The sequence below is a fragment of the Eulemur rufifrons genome, chromosome 7 (genome assembly GCF_041146395.1).
Source record: "Eulemur rufifrons isolate Redbay chromosome 7, OSU_ERuf_1, whole genome shotgun sequence".
In the NCBI taxonomy this organism is placed as follows: domain Eukaryota; kingdom Metazoa; phylum Chordata; class Mammalia; order Primates; family Lemuridae; genus Eulemur; species Eulemur rufifrons.
Window position 1 is genome coordinate 157,214,714 of NC_090989.1, and position 13,879 is coordinate 157,228,592.

Consider the following 13,879-nt stretch of genomic DNA (forward strand, 5'->3'; position numbering starts at 1 on the left):
AGACCCTGTCCCCTCAGGGAGGCGAGTGTCTTTAGAAGAGGGGGAGGCCCCTTACACAATGAGACACGCGGGCCCAGCACAGACCACATTCGCTCCAAGGACAGTCACGGGCTACTGAAACCTGTGCCGTGTCAACAGGCCCCGCTTCCTCCACTAACGCTCCCCACTTTTCCATCCAACCTCCAGCAGGAACCAAACCCCGATCAGAGCAACCTCAGCAGGGACCTGCAGCCTAACGTTCTCCTGGGGAAAAAAGCTCAGTCTGGGCACATGGAGTCCCAGGCCCTTCAAGTTGCCTTAAATACAGCAGAAGCAAAGCCTCTTCCAGAAGGAAAAGAAAACATCTGTGAGGCACACACAAGTGGGGCTTCCAGAGCTTCGGAGTGGCTGCTGTGAACCAACCTCGTACCTTCTGAGGACAAAGGGGAGCACTTCACTTTTCTGAGCCCCGAATGACTTGGCTGTGCAGCTGGGTCACCTCGGACAGACACGTTCATTCCAGACACCCGCCAGGACGCCTGCCTGGCTCCTCAGACCTCTGAGCACCAGGGAGAGACTGGCACGGCCATGTAGGGACAAGAGGTCCAAGGCCCACCTGCGCAGGGGAAGCAGCTCCTTCAGGCGTATGGTGTGACCGCCTCTCTCGGGCTGTCCCCTCGCAGGGCTTCCTGCCTCCAGTCAAGCCCTGACTGGCACAAGCACGGCCCATTGCTCTGCCTGGATCACAAAGCACCTTGCCCATCCAGCTCCGACTCTGCCTGTCCTCACTTCTCGTCACTTGTCCCGTATTCTGGAACACACGCCACACTGGCCACAGTGAATTTCACGCTATTACCTAGACACTAAATCATGAGACCATCAACGAGCTGGTTCTGCCTATGGCACTGTCTGTCATTCACCTAACGCTCACCAAACTCTCACGTCACAGGCCCTGGCCACATTCTAGGGACACGCCCCTAGAGAAGACACGGGCTTATCCTCTGTCCTACCCATCTCTCGTCTTCCACAGCTCCCTCCAGACTGCCAGCATCCCCCCGAGTTCTGCTTGCTTCTGTCCCAGAGTGTTTCGCCTGCACCTCACCTGCAAGTCTCAAGGCCTCTTGGGGGAAGACGTCAGTCTCAGCCACTTCTGTAGCTGCCACCCGCAGCACAGGGCTCAGCACACCGCGGGGACTCCCCAGGGCCTCCCACGAGTGGGCCCCGCCTCACCCTGCGGCATGCAGGTGTGGAGTGAGTACTGCGGGCTGGCCGAGGCTGCTGTGTGTGACCAGCATCCTCCCCTGAGCTCCAAGCTTAGGAGACCGGAAAACCAGGGGAGACGAGCTTCCTCCTGTGAAGTCTGGCTACTCCTATGTTTTAGAAGTTTCCAGCTGGCTTAGCCAACACTTCCCTTGCTCTTTAGTGGTGGGCAGGGACTCAAACACCTTAATGCTTGAAGGTCAACCATCAGGCCCGTAAGGGGCCTTGCCAGCTCCCCTGGAACGAGGCAGCCACTCTGCGCCTGTCCTTCTCCACTGGCAGAGGGACTGTTGGGAGCAAGCCGGCCCCACGGGGCAGCAGAAGCAGTCCCAGCTGGGCGGGAGCGGTCCCTGCCCTTGGCTGTTCTCTGGCTCAGACTCTCCCCCCCCACCCCCACCCCGACTGGCACCATGACTCAGCACTCGAGTGAAGACCAGGGACCTCCACGGGCCAGGGGTGGGATGGCTCAGGCCCCAAAGAGCTAGGGAGGCCCCTACCTCAGACTCAGACTCCTCGTGGGACGCGGCCCGCCGGTAGCGGACCTTGCTCCCATTCCTCGAGTCCTGGTTGGCTCCCCTTTCTTCTAGCTTAGCTTTCGTCTTCCCTTTTCTCATGAGGAAATTGTCCACTACCCAAAACATCAAAGCCTGTGGGGAAGAAGAGTGCAGGTTACTCCGGGAGAAACCACTCTGCAGAGCAGAGCAGCCCTCAGTCCGCCTGTCCCCACGCCCCTTCCAGAGTAGAAATTCCAGACTACGGACAGGAAAACCTCACCTAGCCTCCCACTATCTCCTGGACGCTTACAGATTCCCAATCTCTGTTTTCTTTCCTTCAGTTTTCTTATCAGAGAATGGGCAAGAAGCTGCGTGCCCTAGTCACTCCGAGGGGTTTTGCTGAGCTAAAGGACGGGACAGCCTGTCTTGGGCCTGAAACCCAGGTCTCTGACACCTGCGCTGGGGCCCTCCCCACAGACCCTGCGCGGCGGCTGGCACTCTCGCCATCATCTGCCTGTCCCAGGCTCCTTCACCATCTCTTCTCACGATTTCTAACTTCTAGCCATGTGTCCACGAGTTTCTTTTTGAGATCTGTGCTCTGGAATAAAGGACTGGGTACATTGGAAATGATCCTTATCTACAAGCTGGTGCTGTACAGGGGATGGGACTCTCTGGTGGGAGGTCCCCCAGGAGGCAGGACAAGACAAAGTTCCCAGGACCCTCCATCGCGCGCAGGAGCCCTGGAGCGGGGACCTGCCTCTTGAGAAAACAATCCCACCATTTCCAGGTCTGGGATGGGGGCTGGAGGTGGCAAATGGTCACAAAGAACGACCTGAGGGCTATAAGGTGAGTTTTCTCTCAGACTCAGAGCGCTGGAAAGGAACCCTGGAAGGCAGGGCACAAACTGGGGTAAAAATGCAACATGGCACTGACGTTGACAAAGAAGGGGACGATCAGCATGACGATGGCCAGTTTCAAGTCTGGGTTTTCAATGGGATTCAACAGGGCCACCTGTGAAGAGAAGTGGACTCAGTGAGGCGGGGAGAGGCCACCAAGAGAGCGCGGGGTGGGGTGGAGGTGGCTATGCCCCTGGGCCCCTAGAGGGAGCTTAGCTTAGACACTGCCCGGAGCCTGGTGGGAGCAGCACCTCTACCTAGTGCTGCACGGCCCCCCAGATGGGACTGTCGACGAGGGACCCCTTGGGGACCACACTGAGCAGCTGGTGCTCTCCCAGCCTTCCCCTTGGTATGGACTTGCGAAGTGCAGTAGGCTTACAGCCACCAAGCCAGGGCAAAGCAGTGCCCCCCGAGAGCGGAGTGTGGGCTTACGGGGCGTTGGAGGGGTGAACTCAGTGGACACTCATTAGACTGCAGCAATGAGGTGCCAGACCGCTTTCCAACAGAAATCCTGCACCCCAACCACCCCAAAAGACAACAGCTCTGAAAAGCCTTAGCTTATTTTCTTAAAAAAATAAAACCCAGCCACAAATAAAACCAAAGGGAGGCCAAGATCTGAGCCAATTGCTCTTGAAGGCTTTGGCTTGTTTCGTGTGGGTGTGCAGAGATGAGCCATGGAGGCTTATCTGCACAGCGCTGGGGCTGGGGGTAGAGGCCAGGGCTTCAGGATGTTGGTGGGCACAAATCCTGGAAACTGCCTGTGGCACCAAATGGCTCAGTGAAACCATTAGCAAAGGCAGGCATGTGAGGAGGTCATTTGCCACTGCAGAAACATTTATAGTTGCGAGGCCTGAAACTAGCATCAGATGGTAAGCAAGGCGAGGGCAGGCACTGCATTTCATTAGCTTTGTATATCCCAAGGCTTATGCTAGAGCAGACATTTATATGAATGAAGTGGATGGAGGCTAAGTCAAAGAATGACAAGTTAATGCTCTTACGAGTAGCTGCCATAGCAGACCAAATTCAGGGTACGTTCATGGAGTTAAAACAAACAACTGTGGTTTTCCACTAAGGTTGGGGTGTGTGGGGGATGGGGAAGTGCCGTGTGCTTAGCTCAGCAGGGAGAGGCCAAAGCAGGGCGAGAGGCAAACCTTTTTCCACTGAAGTATTAACAGGATGATGAAGACGACAGATTTTTCAAAAATCATGATCACGATGTAAAGAGCGCACTGCCCGACCCAGGCTCCACACTGCAGAGGGTCTCCTGCAGGGACAGGCGGTGCTCAGTCACAGGGGACCCGGCATCTGGCTGAAACACCCCCCTCGCCCACGGCTCCTGAGCCTTCACACCCCCACCCGCACCCCAGAACCCTGGCTCGAAGGGTGCTTCATGAGCCCCCAGAGCGCTAAAAATGACCTCACCCCTAACAGATAAATGCAGTGTTCTAAATAAAATCAGGAATTCATTTGAAGATACCAAAATGGTCTTTCTTTCAAGAGATTCTAAGATGGAATTAAAAAGCACTAAAGTTAGTAAGTGCTCATTGCTAGAGCCCAGAAAAGCTGCTCTGTCTGCCTGTTGGCAGCAGAGGCTGTGTGAAGCAAGACTGCTATTATTGTCCGCTGTTGATTTTTCCAGTGACTGTGCTGCTGCCCCTCCTTTCCTCCGTCCGAGAGTGGACTGACCTCTGTGGATGATGAAGGCAGCGTCAACCTCTCTGTGTGTCTCCCACCTTCCCACCTCCCACCCATACCCCTCTCGCTGGCCGTCCCTGATGCCCTTGCACTGAGAGCAGAAATCTCATTCTGGACGAACTCAGATTCCTACTGCCTAGTGTGGATCACCCCAAACACCCTGGCCAGGGACGAGGAAGAGAAGAGAAGCCCTTAGGGCAAGGAGGTGGGAGTGATGGGCCCAGGCCTGGCTCTGACAAAGGCTCAACTGTGATCCCTTCAGTCACCAAGCTTGAGAACCGAGGAACCCCACAGTACAAGCTGGGGACACTCAGGCCCTGCGGTGCCTCCAGAATGATTCAAAAGGTACTCAAAGGACAGGGACCAGCCCCTGCAGGGAATGATCCTGAGACACGCAGAACCCTGGGGTGGGCCTGGGAGCAGGGGAGACACAGGGGAGAGTGGAGTGTGGAGGAGGCTGCCTGGGGCTCCCCCTGGAAGCTCTGTTAGGATGGCCAGAAGAGGGGATAGAGGGTAACGTTTCAGGGGAGGCAAAGGCCCTAATCTAGGCTGTGAGAAGAGAATTTGGCTCAAAGAGAAATCTCCAGCTTCTCATTTGGTTCTACTGTTTCTGTAGCAATCCTGTTCAGGCGCCCAGGCGGGGGGCCCCCAGCCCGTCCGAGCCTGCCAGCTGCACACAATGCAAGCACAAGTGAATGCCATTATGCAACTGTAATGGACAAAACACCAGGCCATTCCCTTTTCTGGAAAAGCCCGGGAGAAGCGTGGCAGAAAGCATGCAGAAACACGAGTCGCCTCTTCTGAGGTCTTCCTTTCTACTTTCACTTACGGGACAAGAGATGTTTGAGCCAAAAAAACATTTCAGAAGCACAACCCCTCCTTGATAGACTGCTAATGGGGTTTTGCAATCCTTTCAGTAAATCGCCTGACCTTATTGAGAAAAGTTCTCAAAAACAACAGATGAAAGTATTTGTGAAAAGCCATTAAGAATGAAAATAGTTAGATAGGAAGCGCTACTAGGAAATCTCTCCGATGGGGCCTGGTGTGTTTCGGAGGCCGCAGAACACGTGGCAACACTTATTTACTACCGAAAGGACGTCTGCGGGCTCAGTGTGCTCACTCCATCTGCTCTTAAAGTGACTGACAAAAGAGGAAACTGCTTTTCCTCCTGTCTGCCTCATGTTGCTCCAATGTTCTCAGTTTTTTGCCGCATAACTTAGCTGCAGCTGCTTCTTTTCTCATTTAGATGCTAAAATAAAATTCAGAAACATGGCGAAGAAAGAAAAAAAGCATCTGTAACCCCACTCTGGGGCATCATGTCCTCTGGTGCACCCGGATGGCGGCCACGGTGGGGTGAGTGCACGTGTGCCAGCGTATTTCCTGACTCCTGTGTCCTGGGAGTCTCTCAAACGCTCCCCAGGGCCTCGTCGTTACAGGGCAGACACGGTGGACCGGGTTGGTATGCCCTGCTTCTTACCGCAGTGGACAACCTCAGGCACATGCGTGTGTTGCTGGTGTTGAATTATTTCTGCAGAATAGGGGCCAAAAGGAGGGAACATATCTGTGCTGAGAGGCTTCTAGAAAGCGTTTGGACAGGGACGGGTGGCAAAGCCCAGGAAGCACCGTGCCCATGGGGCACAGACCTTTTCCCTTCTGCATGGGAAGGAGGGGCCTGGTCATCAGACTGCGGACACTGGATCCAGTCTTGCCCCCCAGGGCTGTGTGGCTGATTTCCCCGAGTCCCACGCTCTTGTTAGCAAGCTCATGACCTTCTTTTCTAGGACGAAGGGAAGCTACCTGGAAAATAAGCCCCTCCTCTTCATTTAGCTGAGAGAGCTGTGGGGCAAACATCAGCGGTCCCTAACCTTTTTGGCACCAAGGACCAGTTTCATAGAAGACAATTTTTCCATGGACAGGGCAGGGTGGGTGAGGTGGGGGAGCTCTGCGGCCCAGTCCTAACAGGCCTTGGACTGATTCCAGCCCACAGCCTGGGGGCTGGGGGATGCAGGCCTACAGGGAATTACTGCCTCAAATAGATGAGCAGGTTAACAGTTCTGGGAGGTGGAATAACATCCCTGCAAAGAAGCCTACATCTGAATCCTTGGAGTACGCGAATGTGTAATGCTACATAGCAAAGAGGGAATTGTGGCTGCAAATGGAATTGAGGTTGCTCATCAGCTGATTTTAAGATAGGAAAAGTATCTAGAGTGTCCAGGTGGGGCCACAGGACACTTTAAAGTGGCAGGAGGCAGCGGGAGGGCAGAGCAATGCGATGTGTGGCTGCTGTGGAGACAGAGGAAGGGGCCACAAGCCAAGGCGTGCGGGCGGCCTCCCGAGGCTGCAGAGTGCAGAAACGGTCTCCCAGGGCCTCCAGAAGCCATCCCTACTGGCACCTGCAGTTTACCCAGTGAGACCCATGTTGGATTCTGAACGATAGAACTATAAGGTAATCAATTTGTGTTGTTTTGAGCCATGAAGTTTGTGGTAGTTTGTTACAGAGCAATAGAAAATGACAGAAATTGTCAGAAATAGAAAATGACAGGTGGCAGGCAGATCCACCTCAGCACTGGCCAGCTACCGTCGAGCTGATCCTTTCTCAAAGGGGTCTCGACAGCAAAGGAGTAGTTATGAGCACTGTTCCTGGAGGTGGTGGAGGGCTCGGGTGTCCCTGCGCAGCTGGCACGAGGCTCCCCTAACCACGCACTGGGTGAGCTCCTGCGTCACTTAACTATGCTGGGTGCCTGCTCTATAAACGAAGATGCTGCTGCGCTGGTCCACACGTGCTGTGGTCCATTTCTGTCCTGCAAGCTGAGGAGCGGATGACTCGGAGCTTCTGAAAAGCTTTCCCTGGAGCCACAGGAGGCACACGCTGTGTGCTGGACACTATCTTAAGTCAGTGACTCATCAGGCATCAAGTAACGGGACTAAGAAAAGCCCTCCCTGAGTTCATCTCCCCTCAACGGAGACAAACAATTACTTAACATTTCTAGAAATACCCAAGGCATTCACAGCCAGCCCCACAAATTGGCTCCCCTTTTAAACTGTCAGGCCCTTGTGAATCTTTAGCGATCTAGGAGTGAGTGGCCCTTGGGCCCAGGGCTGTGAGCTCTCTGGTAGGCGTGACCAGGAAAGGAGAGAGGGGATCCAGAATTCCATCCGCACTCCCTCTCTCTTGTCTCGTGTGCCCCTCTCGTGGCAAAGGCTCCACTGATGCTGCTCCAACTGGGAGGGGGAGCTCCTGCCTGCAGACAGTGGGGCCAGCTGTGAAGGTGGGAAAGAGCCGATGTTACCCCTTAAGCCTGTCCCAAAACCCCAGAGGGCAGTGAGGGCCTGAAGAGGCACCTCTCACCAGCAGCCCCTGCGGAGGCCACATCCAGCTGTTTCTCACACTCAGAGCCAGCGCCAAGGCAGCTTCCTACCTAAGCTGTCTCCCAATGGGGTCTGAGATGGGAGTGGGTCACAGCCCGGTCAGCATCCACAAGTCATCTGTTCCGAGCCGTGTCTCTGAGTGAGGATGAACCTCGTGTCCCTGGTGACTGTACATGCCAGATTCTGGGCTGGGCATGAGCCTGCAGTTGGGAGACAGTACGGCAACCTGGTCCCCGAGGGGATGCACCTGCCAGCACTGGCTGTGTGAGCTCTATTCTGCCAGCAGAATGGCCCGGTGATGGGACAAGCACAAATGTGCAGCAATGAGAGGGGCGGAGCTTTGCACCTCTACACAATGAGAGTTGTCCCCATCTCTCTAATGTGGTGGGCAGGTGCTGTGGGCTCTATGGGAAGCCTGGCAGAATGACGTGGCCTTGTGGCCCTGTGGGTGGGACCACTGGTGCCCTCTGGTGGAAGGGGCAAATGTCTGGCCTCCTTCCAAGTCTAGCGTCTCCTGGCTCCTGCCACCTTCCCAGTCACAGATGACAGCCTCAGCAGTGAGGCGGGCACCCACGCCCACAGGAGGGTGTGCTCAGGCCCCAGAACCAGCCTCACCAGCAGCCCCACCACCAGCTGGAGACAGCTGCCAGCTCCTGAGCCTTTTCTGGAACCCTGTGTCTGGTGGGCTGCACAGGGCAAGGAGCAGACCTCCCAGCAGTCCCACCGCGCCCTGTCCAACGTCCACGGCACGTTACCGTATTCGCCAAAGCGCAGGGACTCCCACTGCTGCCACTCCACCAGCACGCTGACGGCACGCACGCCCACGTAGATGAGCAGCATGCCCACAGTGGCGTCCAGGAGGAAGTTGATGAGGTACCTGTGGGCAGAGGGTGCACCAGCACTGTCAGCGTCGTGCCTGCTGAGGCCGGAGGTCAAGGCTGACGCAGTGTGGCCTGGAGGGGCTGACCGGCCCGGCGCTTGCTCGAGCTTGTTCGGGGCTGGCCGAGTTAAGGTGCCCGTGCAGCTCTCCTGCCCCTCAGCTCATTGGGAGTCAAATGACTTGACGGAGGGGTGGAAATGGGGCAAAGGAACTTAAAAACCCTCAAGTGTGCCTGCCAGGCAAAGGTTCAACGCAAGACAGAGTACCTGGAAGCAGCCAAGGAAATCAACAGGAAAACAGAACATAACTGGGACAAACAGACCCATCCTACATTCTGTCCACGCCCTGACAGTGTGGCTCACGCGAGGCCACCAGCAATGCTGCTGCACTGGAGCACTGCAGGAGAAGGCTCTCTGGGGGCTCTAGACAAAGGGGGCAGGGCCACGTGGCCCTCACTCACTCCACCTGGAGTCCGGTGCAAGTAATATTTTTATACTTTGGAAAGAGAGCTTTATTCCCCTTAGGAAAAGGCAAGATGGTGGGAGGAAGGAGAGGAAGAGGGCCCGAAGGGAATGCCCACACTGACCACCTGTCCTTGCGGTCTGTCTCCATCTGTCTGACAGAAACCTTTCCCCTCACAGCCGTCCTCTCCCAAGGGCCTTGCACCCAGATCCAGCGGAGCTCCACCCTGCGGTAGAGGTCACTGGGCCAGGTACTGACCCTCTGTGCCACCACATGGCTCCGAGATCCTCGCAGGTAAGCTTCAGGACACAAGACCTGACCACGGCAGCTTTCGAGTTGCTGAGGCTTGAGGCATTTGATGAAGCCCGGCCTCGGCCGTGTGCACAGCACGCTCTAGGGTCAGAGCAGCGCGAGAATCTCTGTGCAGAGGGAGGGGGCCGCATGTCTCCTGCCTGCCCTTCCTCTTCAAAATCACAAGGGGTCACTCTCAGACCAGAGATGGCGGGAACAGCAACAGCTTCCAAGGCAATTTCTCCTCTGGCCCGAGGTTACACTGCTCTGACACTTAACTGGTGTCCAGAGCTTCTCGCACCTGAGTTCTCACACCTGAGACCCATCCAGAAAATGAGGACATGGACACCGGAGGTACATATATGCCTTACATTCATTCACTCACTCCCCGAATATTTACTGAGCCTGCTGTGTGCCGGGCCCTGGCAGTAAAGAAAGTCCTGTGCTCTGTACTTAAAACAAGTGAGACCGGCAGGCAGCAGAGCACCATGGGTGCTGAAGCCAGACTGGTGGGGCCCATCACCCCTGAGCCATGCGACCCTGCAGTTATATAGAACCTCTCTGTGCTTCAGATGGGGATAATCAAAGTATCTATAATATACGGCTGGGCTGCTATGAGGATGAAAGGAGACAGGAGACGGGGCCGGGATGAAGTGTGAGCCTCCTTTGCCATTCCATCTGCTCAGAGCAGAATTGTTCAGCAAGGACGACAGCATATCGTGGCCAGACTAAGGTTGCAGACAGATGGCTCTGGGGGCTGTGTGGAAGGCACAGTGCAGTGAGAGGGCAGAAGAACCCCTGGCCTCTAGGTCAAAGAGGTCAAGAATGGTCAACAACAGTTCCGACCCTGAGTGGCTGACACCAAAGAGAAGCCCTGTGTGTCCTGGTTCCAGCACACTTGCAGGGTGTTACCTTTCCTTGCCAGGGGCTGCTTGGAAACTGGGAGACAAAAAGGCAACATAAAATCAAAGGACAGAACTTGGATTGATCAGCAGAAAGCCAATGCGTGGATCATGTGTCACCATGCAAAGCCCTGTGAGCCAACTGACAGTTGTCTGTGAGCTCAGACAGCGTGCACAGGTGATCTCTCAGAGGAACACAGAAGAGAAAGGGGAGCACCTCTCCCCAAGCTAGAGGGAGCAGGACCAGCAGCGAAAGCAAGGCCAGACTACATTTTGAATGGAGGGGTGAGTGATGTTTGCAATGTTTGTACTCAAATGCGAACCACTTACAGTGAACAAGGGTCCTCTTCAGTGAGATCTGCTAGGTATACATTTGCAAAGTGGATGAACAGCATTCCTATGGCTTGTTTGGAAGTGTCTAAAAACCTGTACAAAATAGAACCAGCACTTGTTATCTGCCTGACAGGAGGGTACTATGCAATTTGGGGAAAATGAGACATCTGAAACAGGAAAAAAGCTGCCAGGGAGACCCCAACCTTCCAATTACTAGTCACCTCTTCCTGGGGCCTTCAGTACTAACTCAGGCCTGGCATTTCAGCCAACTTTCAAAACCTTCAGTAACACTGCCTTTGAAATCCCTAAAAGGCCACTTGTTTTTATTCTTTTGGAGACAGAGTCACCCTGTCACCCTGGCTAGAGTACACTGGTGTCATCATAGCTCACTGCAACGTCAAACTCCTGGGCTCAAGCAATCCTCCTCCCTCAGCCTCCTGAGTAGCTGGGATTACCGGTTTGCACCATCACACCTGGCTAATTTTTCTATTTTTTTGGTAGAGACAGGGTCTTACTCTTGCTCAGGCTGATCTCAAACTCTTGACCTCAAGCAATCCTCCCACCTCTGCCTCTCAGAGTGCTGGGATTACAGGCATGAGACACCCCGCCCAGTCAGGCCACTATTAATCATATTCAAAATACATGTTTTTAATTTTTCATTTTGTAACTTCAAAATAAAATGCTAGATCACAGCTTTGCAATGAAGCCCAAGGTGCCCCCTATTTTAAAGAGCCCCCATTTGACTTCACTCACAGTGAGCTAAACTATTTGCAGGATTAACAAGATTTGCACAAATCCAGTGTTAGAGGTGGATCCCTAAACAAATTCCAGCTGCTGCCATTTAAACAATGGGCTAGATTAGGGGTATGCAAACTTTTTCTGTAAAGGGCCAGAGTCAATATTTTAGGTGCTGCGGGCCATATGTGTCCTATCTCAACTGCTCAACGCTGCCATCGGAGCTGGAGCATGAAAACGGCCATAGACACGGCTATTCCAGTAATACAGATTGGCCTGCAGGCTGCAGTGTGGGCTAGGTGACAGGCGTTTCAAAAAAGAAAAAACAAGGGTGTTAATCTTTGGGACACCCTGTCACCCCATCCATGTGGCAGGAGCATGGTGGTGACGGTGTGTGCCTTCAGACTCTTTTCTGCCACACTCATGTCTGACGTGGCCACTCACGTCTGTGGCCAAGGCACCTCTTGATTGTGGCCGCCTCTCTTGGCCTCCCAGTTGGGCATCAGCCCCAGGCTCTCAGGACCGGAACCAACTATGGAGATTATCCAGATCAGCTCTGTAACCAAGGCTAGAAAATCATTCCCTAAACTCATGGGAGAGGAGGAGTTACCAAAGGACAATGTGTAAGACACAGAGAGCCCCAAATCTAGGTCTTCACCAAGTCCCTCCCCAGAGCTGAGGTGGGAGTCACACATTCTAAAGTTAAATACCTAGACTTAAACCAATTGGGAAAAATAAAAGTAAAAATTAGCGACATTTGACAGTAATGCATTTAAGAAGAAGCAAGAACACGCTTAAATTTTTATGAAGTAACCTTTTATCACTGCAGTTTATTGAAGTTTCCTTTGAAGGAGAAGGGATATTTTGCTAGGGCAGATGCCAGCCTACCGAGGCAGCTTCTTGTGGACACTGTGCTGTGTTGAAATGCTATTTCCTTCCAGGTGATTTATTTTCTTGGAGTTTTACCTTTGGAACCTACACCTGAAGCTGTACCACAATTTTACAAAGGAGAAACTGCCAGTGCAGGATCGTCCTACGTGAAATAAATATATGCTTGATAAATATCTCAAAATATAGATAAGAAATACACATATTTGGTCTCTGCTCTGTTTCCTGGTATGGTGCTCCTAAACCCCCCCCACCCCGTGATTTCCTGAGTGACAGGGGTGCTCGGAGCACGCTTTGTTCTAATATTTGGTCTTTGACCCCAGTTCCTGACACAGAGCACCTAAATAAACCCCCTGGAACTTCCTGGGTGACAGGAGCCTTTTGTTCAAATGAGGTGACTCTTAGTGGGCTCCTGGACAGCTTCAGCATGGGCTGGTCACCAGAAAGACCAAGTCATGATGAGAAGCTTGGAACTTTCAGTCCACTCCCACCCTCCAGGGAGGAGAGAGGGCCCAGAGACGGAGTTAATGATCAATCGCGCCTACGCAATGATGCCTCCATAAAAATCCCTCCACTACAGGGCGCAGGGAGTTTCTGAGCTGGTGAACACATCCACACACTGGGGCCCCAGATCCTGCACCTGGGACCCTTCCTGACCTCGGCCTTTGTACCTCTTCATCTAGCTGCTCATCTTTACCCTTTATGACAAACCAGCAAATGTAAATAAAGGTTTCCCTGAGTTCTGTAAGCCATTCTAGCAAATTACTGAACCTGAGGGGGGCTGTGGGAGCCCCCAACTTTGGAGCCAAGTTGGGCAGAAGTGTGGACTGTGACTGGCATCTGAAGTTGGGGGCAGTCTTGTGGGGCTGAGCCCTTAACATGTGAGGGCTATACTAAGTCCAGGTAGTATCAGAATTGAATTAAATTATGGGACACCCTGTTGGTATCTGGAGAGAGAGAAAATTGGTTGGTGTGGGGAAAAAAAATCCCATACGTTTGGTATGAGAAGTGCTGTGAGTAGAGAAACAGTTTTCCTTTATCTTAGGACCTCGAAAGACTAGTTTTAGGGAGAGGAGTATTTTCATGGCATGGCTGGCTGATCTCCAAATTTAGATTGCCTTCTGCTTACACACACAGACTACAGAATCCAAGAATTCAAACCTAATCTAACAACAGGCAGATACAGATGCAGGAGCCTGCAGCAGGGACTCTCTGTGTTACCTTCTATCTTTCAACAGTGGAAGCAGAGTGATCATAAAATAAAGGCAGGGATCAAAAGTTATCTGAAGAAATAGAAGTGCTTTATATTATCCATAGTTCCTAATGATTAACTTGACTAAGGGATCCTAGACACGTTACACATCATTTCTCATATTCCATCCCCTCCCCACTCCAATACCACCCCAGATAATCCCCAACATTGTCAAAAGCATCCCAGGAATGAGTTAATACGTAAATACATACCATATCCTCCACGGACGTCTTTCATGCTTTGGTTCTCTGAAGCGTTTGACTGAAAGACAAGACAGACACAGTGGTTTTCCAAAGCAACAACATAAAGCAAAGTGCATGTAACAAGTAGGGCTACCAGTCTACTCACTGTCCACCTAAGTTAAGGTACTTTCTCTTTCAACATGTGATAATATACAATACACCCACTGAGGCCCTATACTGCTGATGACAGTATGGACACTT

The 13,879-nt window shown here is 53.0% G+C and overlaps 1 protein-coding gene across 1 annotated transcript in view; it reads right to left on the reverse strand.

Annotated features, from left to right (window-relative positions):
• Positions 1-13,879, reverse strand: part of STIMATE (STIM activating enhancer) — a 56,665-nt gene that overhangs the window by 6,912 nt on the left and 35,874 nt on the right. Inside the window, exons 2-7 of the mRNA XM_069475879.1 lie at positions 13,649-13,697; positions 10,559-10,654; positions 8,449-8,570; positions 3,781-3,893; positions 2,667-2,744; positions 1,737-1,886 (exon numbers count right to left, since the gene is read on the reverse strand). Of these exons, the coding sequence (XP_069331980.1) occupies positions 1,737-1,886; positions 2,667-2,744; positions 3,781-3,893; positions 8,449-8,570; positions 10,559-10,654; positions 13,649-13,697 (608 nt within the window). The remainder of the gene's footprint in view (positions 1-1,736; positions 1,887-2,666; positions 2,745-3,780; positions 3,894-8,448; positions 8,571-10,558; positions 10,655-13,648; positions 13,698-13,879) is intronic.